The sequence below is a fragment of the Battus philenor genome, unplaced genomic scaffold, assembly GCF_028537555.1.
Source record: "Battus philenor isolate CCGP_79_NKW_IND1 unplaced genomic scaffold, ilBatPhil1.0.hap1 SCAF_29, whole genome shotgun sequence".
In the NCBI taxonomy this organism is placed as follows: domain Eukaryota; kingdom Metazoa; phylum Arthropoda; class Insecta; order Lepidoptera; family Papilionidae; genus Battus; species Battus philenor.
The window spans coordinates 5,319,719-5,331,898 of NW_027181692.1; the positions used below are offsets into that span (position 1 = coordinate 5,319,719).

Consider the following 12,180-nt stretch of genomic DNA (forward strand, 5'->3'; position numbering starts at 1 on the left):
AAACAGTCAATTCTTTTATGTTTAAAAGGTATAATAAAAATTATCTAATAAAATTATCACCTAAAACAACCTTCCGAGAATTTTTTTTATTGCCTGTCTATTATTTGTAACTTTTTCTTAATGAAAAGCAAATGTTTAGGTTTTGAGTCGCTATTGTATGTCCATCTACCTGTTATCCGTAATTATTTGAATAAATGGATATGTGGCAATATTTTGACAATAGTCTTAGAGATAATGCGAATAGATATTTGAAGAATTTTTATTGGTTATTATAATTTTTTAAACGTTTAAGCAACTGACTTTATACTTCATACAAAAAAAAAAGAAAATACGTAGTAGTAATAATTGATATACATTGGTAATAGAACTTTTCCACCTACTTTCATACGTCGTTTCGTCCAGAGACCAAGCCACGTGCTAGAATCTCCAGACGACGCGACGACATTAAGACATTATGTATAAAACTATTCAAAAAAATTCAAACATTCGAAACTTTATTGGCTTCGTAGTAAACAAGGGCGACTCGTATATCACAGAAAACGCAAACCCCCAATATATTAGATAAATGCGTTGTTTAAATTTCTTCCAATTCTCCTAGCTAATGCTTTTCGTAGTGGCAGTAATGTTAGGCAATAGCAACCGACCAAATCGAGGTTCGTTCCTTTCGAGATCTCTTGTCTGAATGATAAACTGATATCGAGAGACAGCTTGAGCCGAAGATCCGTTTCAGGGGCCCGTGCGCGGACTCACTCCATAGAGAATCTTCCTAACTGTTTTGAAAGTTCGGCGATCTCCGAAATACAATAGAAGCTGCCCCAACCGAGGCTACCGAGGGATTTCACGAGATTCGCTACTTATAAAAGAGGTAAGGGCTTAACGCCATCTGAGCCTTGCCTCCTCGAACCAAGAATACTGCAAATGCCATTTTTGCCGCAGTGTAGTCCAGATAAATAAACAAACTTTTGTTATTCGGTCTGGATCGACACTATTGGAATTTACAGATTCCGAAGTTTTGAGCAGAGCGCGCAAGGCGCTTAGTGTTGACCTCGTTTGTGTAACTTGATTCCAGGGCTACTTGGGGAACCTTGTCTCTAGCCGTATAACATGCAATAGGCTTAGGAACCCGCATAGTTCTTAGTTCACTAAAATTTAAATTCAAATCAAATTCGAAATATCTTTATTCAAGTAGGCATTCATATGCACTTTTGAATCATCGACTATTTTAACATTATAAGTAGTAAGCTGTCATTAGCTTGGAATCCTGATCTGTTGAGAAGAACCGACCAGAAACTCAACAATTTCCTTTTCTATATGAAATATAACAATTTTAAATGTATATATAATATTAATAATGTAAATAAGACACTAAACTGAGTTCCAACTATTTCGATCAACCAAAAACACTTCAATGATAAGATTTGTTTAATGATAGACTTTCAATTTAAGTTTTTTTTTTATTTATAATGGCCCCCGCTATTGGGGGCCTCTCGTACCCCCTATCTTTTGTGAGACAGGGACTTTACGGGCAAATTCAATTATTCACATTATTTTTTATTATTTACTTTCTCTTCTTTCATACTTCACATTGTTTTTCGGTCTATTCTTTCATGCCACAATTCTGCTGTCTTTCCCTTTTGTTCTGTATCACCTTTCATTCATTCCTCTTTTCTTTTTACATTTTCATAATTACATTGTTATTTTATATTACATTTTTATTACTTAAATTCTGTAATTATTTTATATCACAGTACTGTATAAGTATGTATTTTGCTCTTATTTTGTCTTCATTATTTATTTATTTGCAATGTTTACGTTTTATTTCTTTCTATAGCATTTTTTACGATTTTTCTGCAGAGGGTGATGAATGACTGTTTGGTGTCTTTTTCGCTTATCAGGGAGGCTATTCACTCCTCCCTGATTTTTACGCCAGACCAGCACTCGAATTCGATAATTTTAGATTTAAAACTATGAAATGGAAGTGCTAAAATATTTTGTGGAACTTTATTATAAGTACGTACACTCAGAATTGTTAACTTTTGTAGTTGAAATTAGGTCACTACGACTTTATTATTATTTCTTGTGTTTATCACGTCTCTGTCATTATTTTTAATAAATGATATTAGATTTTGACGCACAAATATGTTATTAAGTATTGAGAAGCAAAAAACTGAGAATCTTGACGTTAGCTGTCAAGTTTAGCATTCAGACTCAAGGACTGAACATTTCCTAGGTCGGTTGGTGCTATTGTCTAACCGACACCAAAAATAATACTCTCGTACATTCGAAAAATATTGAATTCTATTCCAGAATAATTTTAATAAATTGTTATCAATTCTTTATTGTCTTTAATAACATATACTTCTGGCGGCCGGCCCGCCATCAGTTCATGATTTGTCAGAGTGGCCCCTAGTCTTAATAAGTCTGTGCAACCATGGTATAAAGAGAGGTTCTCTATTCTAAATGAAATAAAAATGTTGTGTGAAGTAACGTTGATGTTTCGTAAGGAATTTTATCACGGAATGATAGAATCACATGATTATTTATACATCTGCGAGAATACACGAAAGAAACAGTCACGGGTATGAGTGAAAAGCGTTAGTGGTAGAACAAATTGCGGAAGAAATTCCAGCACCGCTTTTGTCAAGGGTAATCGAGGATTGCCATCACATTTTATTTGCGATTAAATTTCAAAACCACAAATATATTTTCTTATTTATGCACCATATATCTAGTCTAGCCAAAACTTTTGTTACAAAGAGAATATACGATAATTTCTAAAAAAAAAATATTTTATTTTAAAGTTTTATATGTGATCATGTACAGTGAAAAAATAAGTTAACGTATTAAACTAGTTATTCAAAGTGTCCACCCTTAGCTTTAACGCACGCTTTTAAGCGGTCGGGTCATGCGTCGATGGATTTACGAACGGTTTCCATTGGAAACTTGGTCACTGCTGCCTCAAAAGATTTCTTGAGCGTCTCAATATTTCGATGACGCTTAAAGCAGGGCATGGCGTTTAGCACAATTTATAATCAAAAGATTTTAATCCCGGACTAGCCGAAGGCCATTCATCAGCCTTTATGAGGTCTGGAACATTTTGCTCAAGCCAAATTTGGGTATTGCACGCCTTATGACCCGGGGCTGAATCCTGTTGGAGTGTCCACACTTCGTTTTTGAATAAGGTGTTGTTGAAAGTTTAACTAACGCTTCTAACACGGTATCTTGATAAACTTTGGTAGAAGTTTTCACTCCTTTTTCGCAATAATGGAGTTTTGTAACCCCTTGGTAGGATACACCCCATCAAACCTTGACGTATGCTGGATGATGGCCTCGCTGAACTTTGGCCACTACCTCGGAAGCTTCTTTAAAGTTGTGTGCATACACTCGGTCATTTTGTTTGTCGTAGTGCTCCTCGATTGTAAATTTTTTTTCATCGGTAAAGAGAATTTTTGGGTTTTTGTCCGCGTTTCGAAGTAACAGCTGTTTTGATCTTTTGACTCTCTTTTGTTTTAGTGCCTGACTTAACGTATGTCTTGTGTATCTTCGGTAAGTATCTAGATCTAAGTCTTGTTTGATAATCCGAGAAAGTGTCGTCGGTGGGATTCTCATTTCTCTGGAAAGGATTTTCTGCTTCCTTATAGAATTTCGACGAATTCTGGCCTTGACTGCATTAACGGCTTGCTTTGTTCGAATAGATCGCGGTCGGCCGGATCTCTAACTGTCATCAACAGACATGGTTTCAGTGTATCTATGGATGGTACGAAACACAAACATTCGGCTAATTCCTAGCTTGTTCAATGTATACAAAATGTCGGCTGGCTTCTTACCTACTTTGTACAGTGTAATTATTGCAATCCTTTTCTCTTTTGTGCCCTACTCCATTTTCAAAACAAATAATTTCTAAACTAAAAACATACAACAATGGCGGGAAACAAGGCTATTTTTTTATTTTTATTTAATTTTTTTTTTTAATTTATGTAAACGGCTAGTAACAGAATTTATGGCTAGACTAGGTATTATTACATTTCCTGTAACATCTCACTCGACCTTACTGTTATAGGTTTTATTTCTTATAACTACCTCCTTTATTACTTTTCGGCAGTAATATAGTAAGATGTGGTGGAATTCCTCTTTTCCCATCAGGAAGTTGATGATGCCATTTTAAATTACCCTTCCAGATCACAATCAGTTCTAGAAGTTCGAACACGGAACGGGAAAGCTCAAGTGGCATTAACAGAGTCCGAGAGTGCGTTGTTTATGATTGACTGCAAATTGCTTTGTAATTATAACCTGTATTATTATCGCGTCTCGGCCGCAGAGTTGCTTGAAGTTTTTAATGTCTTCGGAGGAATTGTTTTGATCGGCATCTACAATTGTTGAATTTGGATGACATAAAACAAAGGTTTCTGAAGTTATCCAGGTTGACGAGAGATTTGACGCGGGACTTCGTTGACGTGAAAAAATAGGTGTCCACAATTTGTAAGCGGGGGTGTAAAAAGATTTATCTGCAGTTGATAATGTAGAAATAAAATATTGGCTTGACCTCGCCTGTCAATGTAGGTAGTTTTTTTTTAAACCTGTTATAAAACCTCTTTTAAAGTAGAAAAGCTCGATGGCGTCCGAGGAAGACTAGGCGACACTATCTCGTGGAATCCGCAAATGCCATTTAGGCAGCCATTTAGACAGTACGGTCAAAAAAAGTCGATGATAAAAATAGTCTGGGAACTTCTGACATAAATGTTGGTGCCTTGAATCTAGCAATTTGCTCTAAAGTCCTTTATCTGACAAATAAATGACTATTTTCAGGCTGCATAGATTTTTATCGACGATACTGATGCGTTTTGCGTCTTAGAAACAAAGATATGCGGTTATAACTTAATATTACACCAGGAATCTTGTTTCAAACAGAATACGTGTACTTCCTGTATATACATTACATCTGTTTAACAAGTTTGTAAGGAAGCGACATAAGTTTTAAATTTAATGAGTAGACTAATCTAAGTAAGTTACTCATCTTTACTGCAGCTGTCGCACATCCAAAGTTTTTTGTAATCTTTTTTTTAGGTTATGTTTTTATCTATGCCTGGACATGTCATGTCTATTGTTATGACCATAAATATTCGTCATTACAACGTTCAAAAATAAATCTGGAGGCAAAATACCAATCAGGAAATTTGTTTAACTCTTCCGACAAAAAAGGTTGCGCGGTGTTTTCAATGTACAGACCAAGTGTCAAAGGCGTTAAAAGTAATTCTCTCTTACATCGATTTTTTTACATTCCATCAACACATGGTCCACATGTTACTCTAAATCTGATACTTTACAATAAATAGAGTTAGGTTTTTGCTTCAAATAAGAAAATTTGCTTGATGGAATGAGACTTAGATCGCAGTCTTAAAATAAGTTTGACTAAATATCTATCGCCCTTAAATTGGCAAATCGGGACATACGAAGTGCCTCTGGTTGTAATGTCCGAAACAAATTCCTTTAAATTTTGATATTTATATCCAATTTTTTTATTTGATTTTATAGCCCCCTGTTTTTGAGGTATCTTGCTCAACTCCTTTCATGGGTGGACAATGGTCTATATTTAATTGTAATGTTTTATATCGTTTCAATTAACTTTCATATTCATACTTCGTTCATTTAAATGTCTTTAATTATTTTACAAGCCGTTCATTCATTTCCATAATTGTTTTCATACATCGCCTCTCTTTCTTCGCCTTCCCTTCGTAGTTATACAATCTACGTTTATTATTTAAAAAAGAAAATATTATTTATTTCACATTTTTAATATGAAGAAGTTGTGAGTGACGTGAGGCATAACGAACCTGTGTAATAGGAAGTGTGGCGAGGGATGGGAGGCGATGTTGAATGTAATGTGAGTGAATGCTGTATGTTGAATGTATGATGAATGATAGAAAAAAGGGGAATGGGGATGAAAGAAAGGGGGTAAAATAGGAAGGTATATCCCGAAAACAAGATGGGGGAAAGAGTACATTCATAAATATGTCAGCTATTTTATCACTCTTCACGTCCAATGTTGGGCATAGATATCTAATAGATTCAGGCGTTACCTTGCGGAAGTCCATCCTAAGTAAGAAAGGGACTACTATATAGCTACTTCCGCTATGCAGCAATAGTCGTGCAATGAAGTGCACTGCCCGCCAGCCCGCTGATCCCGTTAATTCACACAACACGCGTTTCACCCCTCCACGAAGCATCCTCAGGAGATGTTACACCGACCAGTGCCAAACACCGATTTGGTGTGTTGCACGACTACTGCTGCATAGGGAAAGTAGCTATATATTAGTCCCTTTCTTACTTGAGCATAGGTCTTTAAGTTTGAGGTCCTGGTTGGAAATCTGCATCCGTTATCTTACGACTTTGCTAGAAGTTGGTCTCGCTGGTCCGTGATTTCTACTCCAGAACCCTAAAGCGACCCTCGTAGCTATATGTTCACGCCAGCCACTTTAACTCGCCTACCCGCTGAGCTATGTCTGTTATTTTCGTATTCGTTTCGTTGCATTATTATTGAAATAAATTTATAATATAAGGATTAAAATAATAATTTAATATTAAAATAAATAATGTTTATCTTTTTATGAGTAAAACTGTAAGTGTTTTGTAGTGGATAAATGTTTTTTGCCTAATAGAGCACAAAAGACATTTAGCCTAGACCAACATTTCGCAACGTGGGGTCCACGCCCAAAAAGTGCGATCTTTGGTGTTACATAGGGGGGCGTAAGAATTTAGCAAAAGCTAAGGTGGGACATGGCACAAAAAAAGTTTAAATTTACATTAAAAACTCCTTATTTTGCGCGGATTAAAAACATGTGACCCAATTTCTACATGCGCCGCCAAAACATTTCTTTTATCGCGGATCTAATAAGTACATTTAAAATTATAAAAGGGTTCCAATAGGTTTCCAACCCAATTTGTAAATGTCGTCAAATGGAATGCTGTCATATTGGATTGTATGGAATGAAACCCTGAATATTATGGAATGTTGTAAGTACTTTGACAGAGAGATGCATTGTAAACATAAAAGAACCATTGGAAGAACTGAAGCTACACGTATTGAAGTCATACTAGAAAAAAAAACTGTTGTCTGCTCTGTCTGCGGAAAATGACGAGTAATCTGTGCAAGTTTGACTGCAAACATAGTCGAAATCGCGAATGGAATAAGCTGGATTCGACCAGATATAATCAAGTGACATTCAGGAAATGCTTGTATCGCAACATGAAGATTTGTCTGAAACCGACTCGGAGGAAATGTTAAATTCACAGCACATTGAAGAAGAGGCTTCAACAAGCACTGGAAACTTGAGATTTAATTTTAAAAATCTTAGTGAAGGTTTAAGGACGGCAAATGAGCTTTGCGATTTCTTTATCAACATTGATCTGTCTATGGAACGAAGTCTTATTTTTAAGAGACAAATTGCTTATGCGTCTGTTTCGTGTCAGTTTGAACCGCAGGAGTCTTTAAAAACTGCCAAGCAAGAGAAAACTACAAGATTCTTAAAACCATTATTTAAATGTTAGGATAATTAATCAAGTTGTTCAAAAACTTCAATTAAATCATTATTTTATATTTGTTTTTTTTTTATTTTGTCACTCAAGAATGTATCCAGTATAATCGCATATAAACTAGCATTCCGTATTCGCGGTATATTTATGGAACATGTAACCCGCGAATAAATGGGGTTTTAGTGTACAATATATTGTTTTATGGTATATTGTCTTCTGCTTTGGTGTAATGAAAACAGGATAGTTGTTGTTGAATTGTATAATGTTATACATAGGTTCCATAGATTCACATTAAAATCCAACAGCTCAATATTTCCAATGTGAGTCGTATGTTTTCAAGTAGCGCGTGTGAAAGAGTCACGTCAAATGTTGAATGTTCAATATTAAATGGGCAAGAAAGTCTCCACGGCTTTTATTATTGCCATATTTTATTGGCGCTATATTAATAGTTTTAATTAGGGTAATGTTTTTGTTTAATCTAATTGAATGTAGATTTTTGCTTAAATAAAAACATCCACTTCAGTCTTAGACGTTTTCGTCAATAACGTAAAAACATATGTACTACTAGTTACTGTACTGGTTTTCTAAATATTTGTGTTAACAACGTTGATGTGCCCTAAAAATAAACTAAAAAAACTGGTCAAAACTGCCGAACTCTTTGGTAAAGAAGACGTTTGATTTGTGTATGAAGCTGAACCGGATGAAGCATGTCATCATAGGGGCGGGTAAATTGGACGATTGCCCGGGGCGCCAAATTTTGAGGGACCATATATAAAAAAGAAATATTTTCATGTTAATTTTTTACCAAAAGCATCAAAAAAATTTTGTAGTCACACGTATTTTTTTTTGGCCCGAAGTGTCACTGCTATCCAAATGACATTTGCAGAATACGTGCGTTTGGGTCACATGTGTGCAATAGGAATAACATAGCTTACTTTTTAAATGCGCTTATTATTCTATTCCATATGTCGCATCACTCGCGTATAAATAAGTATTGTATTTTTTTATGTATAAAATTTTCCACCGTCCTTTATTGTGTAATTTTAACTATATTTATTTTTTAAAATTTCAGTAAGCTTATACATTGTTATATGAAGGAACGTCAAATTTTGTTGTTTTGTTGTTGCTTTGTTTATGTGGACAATGCGCATGATATTATTATTAATGTTAATACCTTAGTCCATCACAATTTTACCTTTCTATATATACAGTTATTATCAGGTAAAGTAGAACTTTATAAACAATCTTGTTTTGTAAAAGAAAGGGATGAGGGATGGCCATTATACATATACCGTAAAACTTCATCTACATATTAGTTTACGATACGTTTTTGGTTAAGTATGAAAGTAAGAAAATGAAAAAGAAAAGCAAAACCATTCCAAAGTTCTAAGAGAGTCATTAGCTCCAATAAGAATTCAATTTTTACAATTATTTACAATATACGCTATTAGCAGACGGAGGTGAATTACCGTCTGCGTATATTTCTGATTAACCTTCAATGATATATACGCGATTAACGGGCCAAGGATAAATGACGATGGTGTTTACATATGTACCAAAAATATTTACAATTTATATAAACCTAGCACGACGTCAGCGACTACATCACTAGTAGCATACGAATTAAAATCAACCCTCGAATTTGAATTGGCCGCGCAAGAATGGTTTTAGATAAAAGTAATGTGGTCGAAGTAGCCAGCAATACAGAGAGTGACCGCTACTGCAACCTTTTTGCGCTAATTGTTTTATGTTTTTAGTAATTTTATTTTGGATTCCTATTTTCGTTACCACCACCAATATTGTATTATAGTCTTTACTTACATAAGTGATGTTGGCTAAATGCTAGAATCTAATAGAATGTATGGACTAGTCATTATTTTGACGTTTGACATTTAAGTTTTTCTTGGCAAGAATTTTGTTTCTTTCGCAAAAATTCAATAACTTTTGCAATTAAAAGCCAGGAGAACTTACGTTATTAAAGTCTATAATAAAATGTTTATATTCTGGTTAATTTAAACACATTAACTGGTAATATTATCGTAAATATTTATTAGTTTACAAATAAGGTACAATAGATTTTACATCTATATAACTTTATTGCGCTAGATATTACCCTCGTAGTACTACTTTTCTTAAATTTTGCAGAAATTGTAAGAGTTTGCTTTAACCATGAGTGAAAAAGTCCTGACGCTCGGCCAGCGAGTGTTGGTTGTCGGTAAAGATGTTAAGGGTTCGGTCGCGTACGTGGGATTTCCAAGTTTTGCCTCTGGCAAATGGGTCGGCATTATACTAGATGAGCCAAAAGGAAAGAATAATGGAACACTCCGCGGACACGCATACTTTCGTGTGAGTACAGTTTTAATTGAACCAATGCACTATGACATTTCTTTGGTACTTGTCACAGAACATTTACCCACACGATTTATCGCTATGATGCTAAATTGTGACTGGATTCTTTGTTACAAATACTTTTATTCATAATGAAAAATATTTGAGACACTATTGCTCTATTTTGGTTATTTAATGTGTATAAAGTGCTGGCTATGCAACCGAACAGCTTCATCATTATGACTTCAGGTGTAAGACGTCCACTGTTGGTGGTCTTCTTTGAAAAAAAATCGTAATTTCAAACTCTTATAGGTGTATAAAAACTTAAGCAGAAAGTATTTTGATATGTTAAAAATTACCAATAACGGTTTTGCATTACAGGCCATACAAAGTGGGTTGGGAATAATTAGTTATATCCATATTACCTGTACACCTATCCCTCGATTTACACGGTAGATATGTTCCTGAGAAAAATTTGTAAATCGAAAATTAATAATTTTTAAGTCAAAACTGTGTAAATCGAAAAACTTGCAGAAATTGCACAATTTTGCTATTTAACAGTTGTGTTTTTTTTTATTTAATAATTTTAGGTGTACACATAAATAAAAATAAAATGCTAGTCAATACTAGTTAAAATATTTGACATATTACGGAAAAACTGTTTTTTTTTTTATTTAATTACAACACATTAAATGGTAGAACAAAAAAGAAATAACTTTCATTCTTTTTTTTGGAATCGAAGGTTTGAATTCACTTTCATCACTCGAAGTTATTTGTGCCGATTCGATGTTTGAAGCAGAAATATTTACATTATGAGAGATGGTAATAAAATCGGTTATTAAAACAAAAAAAACTTACTTGGAAAACCGTGTAAAAGCAAAAACATGTTAAACAAGTACCGTGTAAATCGGGGGATAGGTGTACTTTACAGGATAACCAACTATTGTTAACTTATGTTTAATGTTAATGTTACAGTGCGAGGAAAACTATGGAGTGTTTGTCCGTCCGTCACAAATCCAGCCTTTAGATGGTGCAGATAATCCAATAGACGTCTCCATGACCACATCGGCAGAGTCATTGATAATGAAATCATCAAGTAACAGAAGGCTGAGCAGGTATGTTAATGGTTGATAGTATTTTTTGTTTGTTTGGAGGGTTAAATTGGGTTAAGATTGGTGTTACCATGTTCGGAATAATTTATAAAGATTTTATAGACATTTTACTGACAGACACATTTTATAAATTATTAATATTCATATAAAATTTAATATAGCAATTAATCTTTAAATATTATGTTTGATCACCTCAACATAGATGAAGTTTGTATTGACCAAATGGTTGTCGGTGAAATGTCCATTGGAACAATGTCAGGGTAACAGGTGCAATATTGTTATTGATGCCATGTTTCTGAGGACACAATCATGAATGTTTTCTTTTACAATGGTAACTAGATATTCTTAAGATTTTGCTTAATACATCTAATACAAGATGATTGGTTATAGAAGTAAAAGCTCTTATGGGTAAATGTATACCTCATTTAACATATGGTACACCAATACAACAATAAGTACAAACAGTAAACAATAAATCAATGGTTTTAGATATAATGACATATTGATAATATAGTAGAGTAAAATAATTATTGTTTACTATATGTCCCTTCAGACTTTATACTGCTAGAATTTATTAGCCTGTTGTATCATATAACTAATCACCCTGTATAGATGTCAGAGATTGAATAGTTTTATTATATGGAATTTTATAAAATCAGTTCACTAAATAAATATATAAATATTTCTGTTAGTGAAACTTTAAAAGAAATTATTTATGATTGTAAGTGTTGGAAGGTTTATAATCATAGTGTTTACATAAAAAATTATAATGCATGATATATATTATGTTTTGTGAGTTATGGTGGCAGACAGAAAAACCATTATGGCAGTGTTTTTTATATTAAAGGTGTTATTAATTAACCATAAATATTAAGTTTATTTAAGGTTGCATATGTAATAATATTACACATTAGTAAATTTTAATGCAATTAATAAAGTAAATTTTGATATCAGAAATAATATTTTAAATGATTTTTCATAATTAAGCCCAAGACAAACGGTAACACCAAGCCCTGAACATTCACATACAAGGATCAAACGGTATTCTATACACATTAAGTATCAGATGCAAGTATTTTTCTATACTTCTGTAAAACTTCAGTATTGCCAGAGTAAAAAGTGATCTATTATGTGTTGCTAGTAACAACAGCTAGAATAAAAGTCAAAAGTAAATATGGATGAATTTTATGTTTTTTGAAATGCAATAATT

The 12,180-nt window shown here is 33.7% G+C and overlaps 1 protein-coding gene across 1 annotated transcript in view; it reads left to right on the forward strand.

Annotated features, from left to right (window-relative positions):
• The first annotated feature begins 9,463 nt into the window (after nucleotides 1–9,463).
• DCTN1-p150 (dynactin subunit 1) overlaps nucleotides 9,464–12,180 on the forward strand; it is a 53,231-nt gene continuing 50,514 nt past the window's right edge. Inside the window, exons 1-3 of the mRNA XM_068769734.1 lie at nucleotides 9,464–9,596; nucleotides 9,676–9,876; nucleotides 10,834–10,973. Of these exons, the coding sequence (XP_068625835.1) occupies nucleotides 9,700–9,876; nucleotides 10,834–10,973 (317 nt within the window). The 5' untranslated portion in view covers nucleotides 9,464–9,596; nucleotides 9,676–9,699. The remainder of the gene's footprint in view (nucleotides 9,597–9,675; nucleotides 9,877–10,833; nucleotides 10,974–12,180) is intronic.